Genomic DNA, 14,544 nt, shown 5'->3' with positions numbered 1-14,544 from the left:
AGTCCTTGAGTGTCTTCCAAACAATTTCCTGCCCTTCCCTACGAGTGCCATCAGAGCTTTTGACATTAAGGGAGAGGGAGAGCAAGGGTGCGCGTAGCTTCACCTTCTCAGGACTCCGAGCATTCACACCTAGTGTGCATAGCATCCGGCGCACATGCCCTCAGCACTGGGTCGTCCTGTATCGAGCTACACTTATTCTGTCATCATTAGGATGCACGAACAGACAAACGAATTAGTTGCTTATTTACGAGTTCTCACCTAGCTACATCTAGTGCAACAGGAAGTGTTTTGTAAAATGTTGCCTTCTAATTCATTCTTACAGCTGCAAATTTTGAGGAGCGCGTGCAGGGGAAGGCAAGACTTTTGTTGCAAGCCACTCAGTACGTTTAAATGAGTTTGTAACGAGTCTGGAGTTTAATGTCTCACCATGAAGACAATAGGAGGGCAACAAGCTCCCTCTTCTCAAGTGGTAAGTATAGATTAAGGAGAGGAAGGAAGAACACAAATCGCTTATAAGGGTACTAAGTAACTTTTCTATAAGTGCTGTATCTGGCTTGGGAAAAAGTGACTCCCTATCAAAACCCTTTAGAGCAACTGAATTTGTAGTGATACTTTTGCAACTTAGCACTTAGTATTGCACGTGTTATTCACTAAAAATGAATTTGTGCTGTGCAACTGTATTCGCAGTGGGCGTTTGTATACGCATTCAGAAGTTGAGTTGCTGCGTTTCTCCCCGTTCTCCGCGTGCCACATCGGCCCCCCGCATTGAGATGGCCTCGACTTATCCTTGTTGCCTGTGCTCCTTCAAATAAAAAGCAACATTCTATTTCTGGGGGCAGCAAATATCGATCCCAGCATGAAGTAAATAATATGACAGTTTTTGCATAGAGAGTGCACGCACGAGGGATGGGACAATACGCAATGTACACCAGCTAGCAGGCCAACAGCACAGGCTGTTCGACGGGGTTGACCGTACATTCCAGCAACTGACCACGAAAACCTCCACAATAGGGGTAAATTAAATAAAGACATGCCATGGAGGGCGACAGACACTGCAGCAGCTTGCCTTGGGGCTGCAAGCGATTGCCTGGCCCAGCTGTCTGTGTGGGTTTGCCAATTAGGACAATTGATAGCATCTAACTTTTGTTATTCAAGTAGGCAGTGCAACCGTTTTATCACTTTTGACATAACGGACAAGGAGCCTTTCTCATTGAGGTGGCTCTCTCGCAGCAGCTGGCGGTTTCGCATGCGCCCCCCTCCACAAACTTTTGCGAAGAAAACCCTAAAGGAACACACATTTTCTTCTTCCGTAGACTGCGATTTCTAGAGTGCGGGCGCACCCCGATCGTGAGTCACCGCCTGATAGGCGGCCCTTCTCTCATTCTCTTGGTTCATTCACTCGTCTTTATCGTTTTGCCTGAACAAGGCTTTTCCGTGGCAATATATGTACAACCTTTCTCCGCTCGAGGATGTCAGAAGGTCAGTACTCGTTCAGCCTCACGACCTTCTCGCCGAGCGGGAAGCTGGTGCAAATTGAATATGCGTTGAACCGCGTGCAGCAAGGAGCCCCCGCCCTGGGCATTAAGGCCAGGAACGGGGTGGTTCTAGCAGCAGAAAAAAAACTTCCCACGCCTCTGCTTGAGGGTGAAACTATTAGCAAAGTGGACAACTTCACACCCTCAGTTGGATGCGTGTTCGCCGGAATGCCAGCGGACTTCCGTGTGGTGCTCAAGAAAGGCAGGAAGGAAGTGAGTGCGAATCCCCCCCGTCTCCCCCCACAAAAGTAGTACCTGCAATGCAAAATGAAAATTATGTCTGAACACTCCACCTCCGTACTTCCTAAGGGTTCTACCTGCACTCCCAATGCCTTCTGTGTGCACCCCATTTTACCGTCACGAAGCATACACTAGGGATGGGCTTTGCAGTTTCCACTTATGATACTGGTTCTAGGGATGCGGTCGGTGTCGATATTCGGTAACACGGAAAGTTGAGTCTGCCAAGGGTTGATTTTAATTCTGTCGGTGGGCTGGAGTTGTGTTTTGTCAGGCAGCCGCGTATGAGCTGTACTACAAAACCCCCATGCCCACGAATCAGCTGGTGCAGGGAGTGGCCTCCGTGATGCAAGAATACACCCAAAGCGGGGGAGTCCGCCCGTTTGGAATTTCTCTGCTGGTTGCAGGGTGAGGCGAGCGCATTGGATCAGCTGGACGAGCTAGCAACGCTCCCAAGACAGTCAGCGTGCAGTGTACGTGTAGGATGGGTGACTTTATCGGTGGCTGTGGCGCATCTTGCCTTTGTAGGTACGACGATTTCGGGCCACAGCTCTATCAAGTCGATCCTAGCGGTGCCTATTTTGGGTGGAAAGCCTCAGCGATCGGCCGAGATATGCAGAATTCCAAGACATTCTTGGAAAAGCGGTGAGGCCTCGAGAATTTTCGGACGCCCATGAGGCACATCCCGTAGTAGTGCGTATTTCCCAAGTCGTTTTTCGCGTTTTTCGTATAGAGTTTAGGGCTGCACCAGCGTGGATTCTCACATTTGTTGCCAAAAGCGGTTTAAGGATGCCTCCGTCGGAGGCGGGAAGGCATGGCTGTAGCGCGGTTTCATCATACCACATTTGCATCTTCACTTTGTCGATTGCGCTTCTACTTTTAAAAAACTTTGCCGCATAATGTCATGAGCTAGCGTGTGGCTAGGTGTCGTGCGAATGAATGTGCAGCTACAGCTCAGACATTGAGCTGGAGGATGCAATTCACACAGCTATCCTCACACTGCGGGAGGGCTTTGAGGGGGCCTTGACGGAAAAATCTATTGAGATCGGCATAGTGGGGGAGGACAGGAAATTCCGAGTGCTGACTCCCGCCGAGATCAAAGACTACTTGAGCGAAGTAGAACTCGGTACGGCGTGAAGGAATTTTAGCCAGGAACAAGGCACGGGGTGAGGAGTAGCGACGCCAGCAACACCGCGGCCCAGAGATATTACAGCTTTGCATTTGTACCTTAGTGCATCTTTGAAACTGACTCAATGAATGTTGCACTACCAGTTGGCAGGCAGTTCTGCGCTAGAATACTGTGGCGGACTAGTGGGTGCTCGGTAGCCAGGAGGTTGGATGAACGCACTCAAATGGGTACGGGGAGGCCTGCTGCAAGGTACTCCTGAAGCTGTCATAATAGCACATGGAAGCTCGGTTTGCTATTTTACCCCACTACTGTCTAAGACGGACTGTTTGTAAAGGGCTGATAGTGCAGGGAGCTACGGGATTGCTGCTCTGCATCGAAGCACGTGCCACCTGAGAAGATGCAGGAATAGTTCATGCCTACTGAGGGAACACATCGCGAGGAAAGACGACTTACATGCCCTAACAAAACCGAGTCACTACAGTTTATTTATCATAGCGAGAATCCCAAACAAAAGTAGACCGCTGCTGTGGTGTCGCCTTTGGAGCTTCCATAGGGAAACGCTTGTAGCCCCCCAAAGCCTATGCAAAAACTTAGTGAAAAGCTGTGGCATGCCCTTAAAAAGAGCTGTCTCCCCCCATAGCGGACTAGGCAACATTTCAACACTCCTAGTACACTATATTTAACTAGTAATTAATAGAGAAGTATTGTTTGATGGGGCCGTGTACAGGTCTTTTGTGTTTCACAGTATACGCCAGTTCAGTATAGTCCGAATAAGAGTTGTGTGCGTGTGCATTAAATGCTATATGCAGTTTGGTGTAAATGTGAGGAGTGCTTAAATAGTGCAGCGGCGCTCATCCTAGCTGCACCTCTCACCTCATGCTGGGAACTTAAGGAACGAAGCAGGGGAAAAAGATTAGCTTGAGAAGACACTCAATGACTTTGTATTGGGTTTCTGTTGAGTTTGGGGTTAGGTGTCTCTCTGCGAATCCCTTAAAGAAAGTTTTACATAAAAACCTCATCAGCTGCTTGGGACGTCGCTACTCAGCAGCGCTGTAAGGGAAGGAGGTTTGGAGCACGTATCCAATTTCACTCGTTTGCAAACGCCTCTCCTGATAGGGTAATCTAGTGTAGACTTAGCGGCGGAACAGCAGGACTGGGCAGAAATCAAGATGTTTGCGGAAGCGCTACATAATCGTGTGCTGCCGGCAGGTTGATCACCGGATGGTCGTCCGGTGCATCACATATAGCTAATACCCAGGTCAGCTCCAAGTTGTATTCCGCTGTATCGGAAGGCCTCCAGCATGCAGATGAGATTGAGCGGTAGGCAAGCGATTCGTTGATAAAGGCAAGCTGCAGGAATTCACCAGCACGTACTGGCTCAACCTGGTGTTGGCGCTGAAAAAGGATGGAAAAGTGGCGCATGTGCGGTAACTCTACTTTCCTGAAAAAGGCCACTGATATGCGGAAGCTTCTGATGTCTCAAAGTTGCGAACTACTTAGCATGTTACACGAATGAACAGTGTACTCGACATCTCACTTTACAGACGCTTACTCAGAAACTATCTTAAGCCTGATGAAAGGGGCGAAAAAAGGCGCTCCAAACTTGCGCCACAAGAGAAGAGAGGAGCAGCTAGGGTGCCCGTAGCTGCATTCTATAGCCATTCTGGGCAGTCACAAGTAGTTACGCGTGTCATGCAGCCCACACGTACGCAGCACTGAGTCTTGTGTATCGAGCTACCAATACTCCGAGATATATCTGCAGTATATTGAACAAGCGTATCACTAAGTCAACACCTTGCTTATTCTTAGTCAATGTAACGCGTTGTACACAGTGTTTCTAGATGTAGCTTAGCCCGCTGCCAAGGGAAAGCTAGTGTGCATGGCTTCTGCTGCACCCTCTAAGCAGTCCAAGCACTTGCACCAAGTTGCACCTAGCAACCTTCAGCAAACGGGAGCGACGCGTAAATTCTTTTATTGGGCTAATACGGAGGGAAATACAACTCAAGAGCAGCCAAGACAAACAAATATCTGCTGTGAACCGTTAATAAGCATACCCAACGTTGCAGAAAGTACCCACAAGTGGCTTTCGGCTAGGTGTACTTGCCTCTACTTGGAATTCTGTTGTTCAATGATCCCTCTCACAGCTGCTGAAAGTGGAACGCTCGCTGACCCAACACCACGCAATTAAAGCTACCCAGCTTTCAGGCACCACGGTGGCCAGTCATAATAAGTAGCAGCTGCACACTTGGATGTCTTTTCATCACCTAAGGAAGAGGCATCTGCTACCTATTCACAGCTAGCCATCAAATCATCCCATGCCATCTTGAATGTTGAATAAAAAGCTGCTTGGCGGGCTAGGCGGAAAGCGAGTGCGATTGAAGCTGCCAAACTTTTGGACACCCCGGTGGCTAGTCACAGCTAGGAGCAACTGCACATTGGAATGCCCTGTCATCGCCAGAGGAATAGGCATCAGGTATTAGTTCACAGCTAGAAAACAACTCGAAATCCGAAAAAACAAAATAACGCTTAGAAATGATAGGGCAGTCGTTTAAAGGCGCAGAAAGAAGTTCTCCTGCATTACGGACGAACAGCCTCCTCCGGAAGTTTAGGTCAAATGACAGGAGTAAACCCATTGCCCCCGATCTTGTGAACAGGCCAAACGAAATAAGGGCAGTAAAACGGATAAGAGCTGTACACAACTCTTTTGTTGTCCTTATGGGATTAGTATGTATGGATATACAAGGAGAAGTCTCTGGCCACGCCACTCCAGTATTTTTGGAGGACCCCTAAAACAGCAGGGCTGTGTTTACGGACAAGGGGTGCAGACCTTTTAAGCAAAGAGCGGCTATTGCACTTTGCGCTTGGCCGCACTCTGCTTTGCAAATCAGGTGGCTCGCTTGCCAAAGTACCGTTCTAGAATTGGGCACCGGTACAAAAAAGCCCACCTTGCACCGCGTTCAGTGCGCACACAAAACGGCAGCGACACAGTAAAATATACCGCAGATGCGTGGCTCATTTCATCACTCTCAAGCTTATCCTAGTCCACTCTCCTCGCAATTCAGTTTTCGAGAACTATACTACAAAGGCCAATACAGCGGAACTCTCCACAAGCAGGCTGCGACTACAGCTCTTCTTGCGGCTGCACCCTGGTCCCTGACAGCTGCTCTTGCCCTGCCATGTGTGGCGGACGACACTCTGCACCGGAGGCCGCCATTTTTGTTGTGCGACGACGAGGGAGCACCAATAGTAGTTGTGATTACAGAAATTTGCATCTCTAGTCGCACAAAGAAGCGCTCTCTGCGTGGCTGCCTCTGTAGGAGTGCATCCATCAGTCAGTCACCTGGTGGGCTCCTCTCAAATGCAGCTCTCAAGCCCGCGATCAGCATCCTTCAGGCCTTCCAGGTGTGTCATGCGCCCACTTTCGGCATCCCCCGTCCCCCCACTCCTCGCCCCACCTGTGGCCTCCGAGTCCACCTGGGCCCCATCGGTCTCCCCAGCTCTTTCCAGTGCTTCCGGGAGAGGATCCACCTGGAGATGAAGGGGGCCCCTCCTGCCAGTGCTGCGCCCACTTCTGACCGCTGCCATCGTCGAAAAATTGCTCTCCCCACCGCTCCACACGACGAGCGCCGGACGCCGATGTCGCCTCCTTGTGAGCTGTCTTCCACCCCCACCGCTCCTGCCATGTTTCCAGCCAGCTCTCTCCCTGAGGGCACACGCTCAGGAAGCTGCACACGGACTAGAAGCCCGAAGCGCTGCAACGAAAGGCGCAGCGTGGCCACATGCGCTCCGACAAGGAAAAGCAAAAATGTCGCTTAAAGCTTCTTCGCAGTCTGACTGCGTAGCATTGCAGTTGGGGAGCACCTGAGCATTGCTTCCCTTTTTCTCTGCCCAAGTTTCCGTCTTCTGATCTCCATCAAACGTTTCACGCCAGCGTTCTTCCCACGCATCTCCTTGCCTGCGACAAGCCCCAATTATACGCGCCAGGGATCCAAGCCGTCTCCACAGAAAATCCCAATACACTTATAGGCGGAACAAGGAGGAAAGAGGGAGAAGGCTCTTTTGCATCACATAGCTTTAAAGCAGGGGGCTCCTCCATAAAGATTCCTAGCTAAGCCCAGAGCATGTCTTAGGAAAGGGTCAATTTACCTATTCCAGCCCGTCTTCTCCGCATCTTTCTCTTGGGGGGTTTCACGCCAGCGTTCCATCCACTCACCCTCCTCATTTCCTCCCCGTTTCACTGCCCACTTCTCTTCCAAGCCATCAACCACCCCAAATCGCTCTTCAAACCAGGAGGTCACTGCTCTGTCGCACTGGTCTCTATAAGCACACAACACACGGGCAGGCAGCAGCAGCAAAACATCAGCACATTCAAACTCATCCAGATACGATACACATGAAGGTCCACGAAAATTTCGCAGGCCCTACAGAGAACACCCCCATAGAGGTATTCCCTGTGTTTCATTACCCGTCTCGTTGCACTGTACTCCATGTGAGGCCCTCAATGCTGCCTTCTCCCCATTCCTGTGCATCCTTCCTCCCCTTTCCCCCTCGAACTTGCTAGCCGAATAGCCTCGCTATCCCCATCTCCCTGTCCTGTGCAGGTTCGGTCTCTACTATGCGCTTTCTCCCCCTCCCTGTCTGTCTCTCTCTTGACTCTACTTCGCCCCAACCCTCCAAACCCCCGCCCCTAGCCCGTGTCTTGCAGTCCGCCTTAGTGCCGAAGCCTACGATCGTATCCATTCGTTGCCTTCTTTGAGAGTCTGTTCATCTCCGTTCGCGTGCCGCTCGACCTTCTCAATAAACTTCTCCCCACAAAACCAATGCTCTCGCTCCCGCCACTGCTGCTGCCACTCCTTGCTTTCGGCAGTACTGCTGCCGCTGCTAAAGCCCCAGCGCACTGCACCCCCTTCCCGTTCTCTGTCCGGTTCCTCCCAGCTCTTGTCCACCCAGCTATCGCTGCCTCCTGGCCCGCATCCCCACGACTCCCGCCACTGTGTGCCATCCACCTTGCTCCCGAACTTCTCGCCTGCACTCAATAGACCCCACAACTCGTAGGTACCTCTCCACCAAATTGATCGGTGAATGCGCACTTGGCACCAGGGTGAGACTGCTGTCAGGGGCTGCAGAGGCGTCGATCGTAATTCACTGGCCTGCGTTGCACCCCTTGAGCCATGCGCCAGAATCAAAGGGTAGGGTTTCAGGGCGGCCTATTTGTAGTTTGGCTTCGCTGGACCTTTTTTCGAGCCATCAGGCATTTCCTTCCATCTGTCAACTTGCTTCTCGCCGCCGTTGTCGTACCAGTTCTCCCGCAGCACCGCGCCGCTGTCCTCTACCCCCCTGGCGGAAATTCCATATGCAATATACGTAGGGTTAAGGGCCCTAGAGTTTCAAATGCATGGCCCTCTCTTTTTACGCCTTCACAGGGACCCAAAAGGCCAAAATATCTTGTAGATGACTTGGAGTCAGCTCATTGCACGACTTACTCTTTCGTTCCCCAAGAGTTCCCATGCGCTTCGCGCCACCACTTGTCGTCAAACCGCCTTCTTCGACGTAGCGGCTGTGTTTGCAGTACAACAACCTCACGGGAGGTCACCTCGCCTCCTGGCAGCTGAAGCGCCAACAGCAATTGGAAGACCCAGAAAACGCGCAACGGCGCTGCGCGGTGAAAGCAACAACAAGCTAGCGTAAACTCGGCAGCAGACAGAGTGGCAGCAGCAACAAACACAGGTCGGCTGCTTCGTACAAGGATGTGCAAATTGACTCTTTGTTGCCCCGCCTCCGGCTCCTCCGTCTCTGTCTCCGGTATTTCTTGCGTTTCCTCCCACTGCTCGCCCCATTGCATCCCGTCTTTCCGTCGGCTGCCCTTCTTTCGTCCCCAGAGGTTCTGCGCAAATACCGTAGCCTATAGTCGAGGTCAAAGGCCTTTATTCCCAAGCCTTAGAGGCGCTAAGCGGCGAGTGCAGCGTCACTCACACCCACTGACAAGTCTAGCTGCCGCGTGTCATGCTCCTGTCGCTTGGATCTGTGTGTGGCTCCTGAACACGTCGGCGCTTTCACGCGCACGACTGCTGCTGCTGCTGGAGCTACTGCAAACACCGCTACTTGCCTTGCTTGTGATGAATGCATCACCTCCTTGGTGCTTCACGAGGGTCTCCTCCACCCACAAGTCCGCCGAAAATTCATCGCCGGTGTCTTCCCACTCTTCATTGGCGACCTACATGCGAGGGAGACAAGGGAAGGCGGCGGAAACTCGCATAAAAGGAGTGAAGCGCCTAGCAGGGCAACTGGTTGCATCTGCAAGGCTCGGCAGAGCACAATGCCACCTGTGTAGCAGTAGATAGGGTAACAGCATCATCAGCATCCAACTCCACTTGAACGGTAGCTGACCTCGACAGAAACGACCTTGCCATCTGAAAATATCTGCGTCTCTTTGCGTTGGCTGCCCCGTGCTTTACCAGGCCCACCCTCAGCGGGCCGGACCCAAGTGTCTGTACACTCCACGGCGCAGCCCTCTTTCACAGTCACTTGCACCCTGCGTCAAACGCCACCGCAAACAGATGTACAGAGTCGCAGGGTTACAAGCCTTAGACCGCAGACCCCCAACCATCGACTTGTTTGATCCTTTACAACCCCCGTCCATACCAACCATCCTAACTTCCCCTGGGCGACAAACCGCACTCGCGACAACCTCTCAAACTGTGCAGAGAAACTCCAATACCCTCCACCTGGAGAAGCCGTATAGAGCCTACGTGGTGCAATACTCCTCGAGTTGGTTATCGGGGTGAGACCTTCTAACGCCCCTGCGCTCCTCCATGCGACTGTTTTCCGTCCGCCTCCGTCGAACGGAATCTCGTGTCGCATCAGGTTGTTCCTGCCACTCTTCTTCCCAAGACGTTCCGCTGCAATACACACAGCACACTCCAAAAGCCTTCGCTGAAATTCCTTTGCCCTTACCTGCCTGTCGCACCCCACCCCCACCCCACGCATTGACCTCTGTCGCAACTCCGCGTAATTCGCCCTCCCCACTGTCCGCCTTCCCTCCTGCCTGGCCTAAAAGCTCATGCAACCCTCTTATCTGTTCTACAGGTGGCTGCCTGGACGGAGCGCACGGCTGTGTGCACCGAACGCCTCCCACAGGCCTCGCAATTGGCTAATGCCCAGCAAGAAACTCTCGCCGAGAAGCAACACGAAAAGAGCAGCGTGAGCGCGGAGGAACGCGCTCCCGAGAGGCCTCCGATGCATGCAAAGGAAGCTTGTTCGACGTGTCAGATGCCACAGGAGGGTTGTGATAGTTACCTAGGGTCTGTTCCTTTCTTGGTGCCGGTCTTGCTCCCGTCGCTGTGAAATGTTGTTTCTTCGCTCCAAGCCTCTTGACCCCCTGCTGTCTCTCTCCAGAGCGCCCGGTAGAGTACTCGGCCGTCTGCCTCTCTGCGCTGCAACCGTCCCCGAGTTTCAGACCCCCGTGTCTCTTCAAACAGTTCCAGCTCCTGGCCTGGAGAAAGACCATCTGCTGCTGCCGCGGCAGGCGTGGCTGCTGCCGCTGCGAGCAGCTCTTCTACTGCCTGCGCTGAAGCGCCTTCAACCTCCTCAGTCTCTCCCGCGACCAAAGGCTTCCTTCTCAGCACACGAAGATTCCAGTGCCTGCCCTCCCCTCTCTGATTGTCCGTTCCTCGCTTGTTTATCCTAATGATACCCGTCAGCCTGTCCTCCGTCTCCTCCTCCTCCCACACCTGCAAGATAGCCTGCTCGCGCTCCTGTTCCCCTTCTTGCTCCTCGTCCTTGTGCTGAGGCCGTAACTCCTGCACAACCTTCTCCACTCGGCGCTCCCGTGCTGTGTCTTCCCACCGGGAAACCCACCTGAGGTGACCCCGCACCCCACACAAAAAGAGCGAGCGGCCTCTAAATTTTTATACCCCTGAACCCTCGCCGAAGTCAAGGACGCACGCTAGCTGCTGGCTGCCAACTTCTTCGCGCTGCGTGCTGAGTCCCCTTCCCAAGAAAAGTCTCCCTCGCCCCTCTTTGTGCATGTGGCTCTGCTGTGTGGCTCAGAGCCTTCGAAAAAAAAACCGACCGCTCATTGGTTCTGTAGTTTCGACCTTGGCTTTGCCCAAACTCCAACACCCTGGCCTGCGGCTCTTGCTGAGGGACTGTCTGGACAGCCCACTTTTCGACCCAACTGCCGTCATTTGCTTTCTTTCTTCCCCACCGCAGGTTCCCGTTCTCCGCGCTGTCGATCTCCTCGTAGAACCCCTCGTGCTGCACAGACACTGTGTTGCTGCCGCCGCTGCCGCCACTGCCACTGCCCAAATGCAGCCGCGCAGGAAGTGCAACATTGAAAGAAGGCTGGGATACAAGGCCTACAAGCACACCCACCGCAAACTCTTACCCCAAGGCCTGCCTGCTCCCTCACAGCACGCGTCTCCGCAAACGTACAGCCTCCTTGTAGCCCTCTATACTACACGCGCTTCGAACTTATCGCCAGCGCTGCTTACCTTCGGGATGCTGGCTTCGCGAGACAGCTCCAGTTCGTGGATGCACAGCTAGGCGAAGAATAGGCGTTGGTTGCTGCTGCCTCTGCAGCAACTCACTGTTGATCTCTCCCGTTACTTCTATCTCTGTCTTGCTGCCATCGGCTAGCTGCTGCAGCAATACAGCCCCCCTGCCGCCCCTCTGCCTGCTGCTACTGGTAGCACTCCTGCTGCTGGTGCCTCTAGGGGGGAATCCGCTGCTGTCTCGCGTGGGACTGGTGCTGCTGCAGCTGCCGCTTGCTGCAGTCGTGCTGTCCATACGCCCCAGATTACTGCGACTGCCGCTGCTGGTAGCAACTGCGCTGCCGGCACTGGTGCTGCTGCTGTCATTGCTGGTGCTTGGAGGCTTCTTGAGACGTAGGACAGGAGCACCAGGTGCCGAGGCCTCCTCTTCAGACCCATTTGACGCCTTGGATGGGATACCCATTGTTACTCCTACTGCTGATGAGGATGATGGGGCAGCTATTTATCGTGTTCCTGCTACAGATACTGCTCGGGTGTCAGCACGGGCGCTACCATGCTTGGGGGTGGTAGTGCCGTAGGAGCTTTCGCAAACTTACCCCCGAAACGCTCGTCGGATTCCTTGTTCTTTCGATGGAGTTCCAATGGTTCTCGCTGTGACTACTGCCGTTGCTACACCTGCGCTCGTTACTGTGGGCTACAAGGAGACACGGAGCCTGCGGTGCGAACTGTAGAAATAACTGTGCACACTGTCATGGATTCCACTTGCTGCAAAACTATCAGAATTGCCGATGTACTGATATTGGTAGCCCAATCGTTACCATTAGCGGCAGCTGCAGAAGCCACAGCTGAGGCTAATTGTGCGCAGCCGCCGCGTGCTGTCCCGTCGCTGTCTCCGCTACTGTCTTCAGCTGCCTTCTGCTGCCATTGCCACCCTTTATCTCGAAGATTATCTTGCCTTCATATAGTACCGATTTCTGCGGTGGGGATTTGGTTTGGACCCCTCGGACTCCCCCAATTAGGGGCCCCAAGTCGTATACAGCCCTACACCACTCCGAAATCGAATCCTCAGTGTCAATACCAAGATATTACCGTTGCACTTCTTGTTGGATCCACTGTGTTGTTGGCACTACATTTTATTGCGTGCCGCCATGCATTGACCAAGGGAATTTATGGGCGGTGTCTCCTATCGGCCTGTCAGTTTGCCAGTGTGTACTGTAGAGCAGGCTCAGTGAGCGCCCTGTCAGTTTATGCTTGAGTAACACCGCTAAAAATGGCTCTGCCGCTTGAATTCTCCTTCAAGACATCATTTTATGCACATGACATTGGCCGGTCTCATGAGATCTTTTCCGTTTGGGGACCGGCGAATGGTGATTTATTGACTACGTACTTGTTTCGCAGCGGAGATATTCACACACGCACTTTCTACTATAACCTGGCATTTGATTAGGAACTAGTAAAAGATTTACTATTTGGCTTGGCTGTTTGTATGTCAAATCTGCTGCAGAGTAGAGTTAACCCAGATTACAGGAAGCACTTTGTGTGCCTGTGAGCTTTTGATTTTGGCGGTGTGAATGCGTGGAGAGCATGGAGAGTGCACCAACACCCATTCATCCTACCCTATTTCTTCTTCCCCATGCTAGAACCCTGCAGGGTGACGAGAGAAATGGAGGAATGGGATGTGTCTAGAGGGACACCACCTTCTTTACATGAATTTTTGTATTAGGTTTCGGGATAGGAGTGCCTGCCTGTGAATACCCTCAAAGTGGAGGCCTACAGCTGCTCTCTGAAATGCTGTGGCAGCGTTAGTAGCTGCACCCTGGACACAGTCCTTCTCACTGCACAGTGTGGGAACATCAAACCTCAGTGTCCGTAGTGGGCCAAGTCATTTCCATGAGTCCTGGATTGAAATATCCTTTTAGATAGCACTGCCATTTCCAAGCTAAGCTTGTCCTATCACAGGTGTAAGAGTTAGCTTATTTGTTGGATGCGATAGCCTTGGAGCTGTATGAAGACACAAATGGGGTGATACGCGCCATACAGCCAGCTGTTGCCAAAAGATCCGCTCTGTCCGCCACTATGGATTCCTACTATGCCTCGACGAATTTGCGAGTCACCTTCTCTGCCTCAGATGTTACCACAATGGCCCTTCACCTGAGGCTATTAGGAAGTTGTTGAAGACAACGGAGAGGACAAAGAGCATCTCACGAACAGCACCTGTTCATTTGCTTGATAGGAGGCAAGGAACTACTAACATGGCTGTCTCTCTCCATCCTGCTTGCAGCACATTTACTCTCACTGTTTCATTTTAAAGTGGAGAGTCTGGATCGCTCAACAAGCACAGGACACACTACAGGGTAGTAAGGCGCGCCCTTTTCGCACACGCGAGGGAGTTGTCAAGTTCTACGCCGAAATTCTACTCCTAGATTTGCCTGAATCGCTTTCTCTCTGACTGATTAATTTGAAAAGATGCAGTGTACAGCTGGACAGAGAAGGCTTAGTCAGCAGGCAGGACGCCTGTCAGCTGGCCTACAAATCCTACGGGAATCCCTGCTGCTTTACAACGAGCGTCATTTCTTCCCTACAACTGATGCTAGGGACGTTGCAGTGAGTGCCATTCTCTCCCAACAATATAGCTTCCCCAAAATACCAAATTATTGCTCATTATTCCCATCGCCTGGCCGAAACCAGGCAGCGGTATCTAGTGAAAAAAACTTCATAACGTGTGGTGGGGCGTGGAAAAATGCCAACACTCTATGCATCAGTGTATTTTACTATCCAGACCGACGTTCGCTCTTTAACATGCTACTCAAAGCGTCTTCAGGGCTGTCATCCTCCTAGAGTTGCTCGCTGGCTTAGGTGCCTCATGCTGTAAGAGATAGCCAACATAGTCGCCGACGCGCTCTCGCGATGCCCCAGCAGTCTACCCTTGTGCAATACGGCCTCCTTTTGCTAGTATGGCAAAAACCTAGAGTGGTGGAATGATGAAGAACCACTACGTTGACGACGGCCTTCTGTGGCCCAAAACAAAGCGTGGACTCCTTCCCGTGTGCAAGCATACTTCACTCCTGCTGTTTTGCGCGAAGCACATACTCATGCTCTTTCGGGCCATGGTGACATTTATGCTACGGTGTAAAATTATCGACGCACTTTT

General features: G+C 52.3%; 2 protein-coding genes across 2 annotated transcripts; one reads left to right on the top strand and one right to left on the bottom strand.

Moving 5' to 3' along the window:
* The first annotated feature begins 1,469 nt into the window (after nucleotides 1-1,469).
* LOC34621988 (proteasome subunit alpha type-2-A) lies at nucleotides 1,470-2,909 on the top strand. Its single transcript, XM_022735171.1, has 4 exons — nucleotides 1,470-1,748; nucleotides 2,047-2,180; nucleotides 2,301-2,417; nucleotides 2,720-2,909. Exons 1-4 carry the CDS (start codon nucleotides 1,470-1,472, stop codon nucleotides 2,907-2,909), a joined length of 720 nt encoding a protein of 239 aa, XP_022587805.1.
* Nucleotides 2,910-6,280: 3,371 nt separating this feature from the next.
* On the bottom strand, nucleotides 6,281-11,856 carry LOC34621989. The gene is made up of 13 exons (XM_026336873.1): nucleotides 11,794-11,856; nucleotides 11,394-11,745; nucleotides 10,973-11,258; nucleotides 10,198-10,758; nucleotides 9,651-10,040; nucleotides 9,289-9,433; nucleotides 9,008-9,115; nucleotides 8,645-8,785; nucleotides 8,385-8,509; nucleotides 8,135-8,238; nucleotides 7,649-7,927; nucleotides 6,763-6,851; nucleotides 6,281-6,604 (listed from the first exon to the last, which is right to left on the bottom strand). The coding sequence occupies exons 1-13, from the start codon at nucleotides 11,854-11,856 to the stop codon at nucleotides 6,281-6,283; spliced, it is 2,967 nt and encodes a 988-aa protein (XP_026192658.1).
* Between the last annotated feature and the right edge of the window lie 2,688 nt (nucleotides 11,857-14,544).

Source organism: Cyclospora cayetanensis, unplaced genomic scaffold (genome assembly GCF_002999335.1).
Source record: "Cyclospora cayetanensis isolate NF1_C8 unplaced genomic scaffold, CcayRef3 CcayRef3_contig_150, whole genome shotgun sequence".
Lineage (NCBI taxonomy): Eukaryota > Apicomplexa > Conoidasida > Eucoccidiorida > Eimeriidae > Cyclospora > Cyclospora cayetanensis.
Note: the sequence above shows the minus strand (reverse complement) of the source record. Positions and strands in the feature narration are given on the sequence as shown.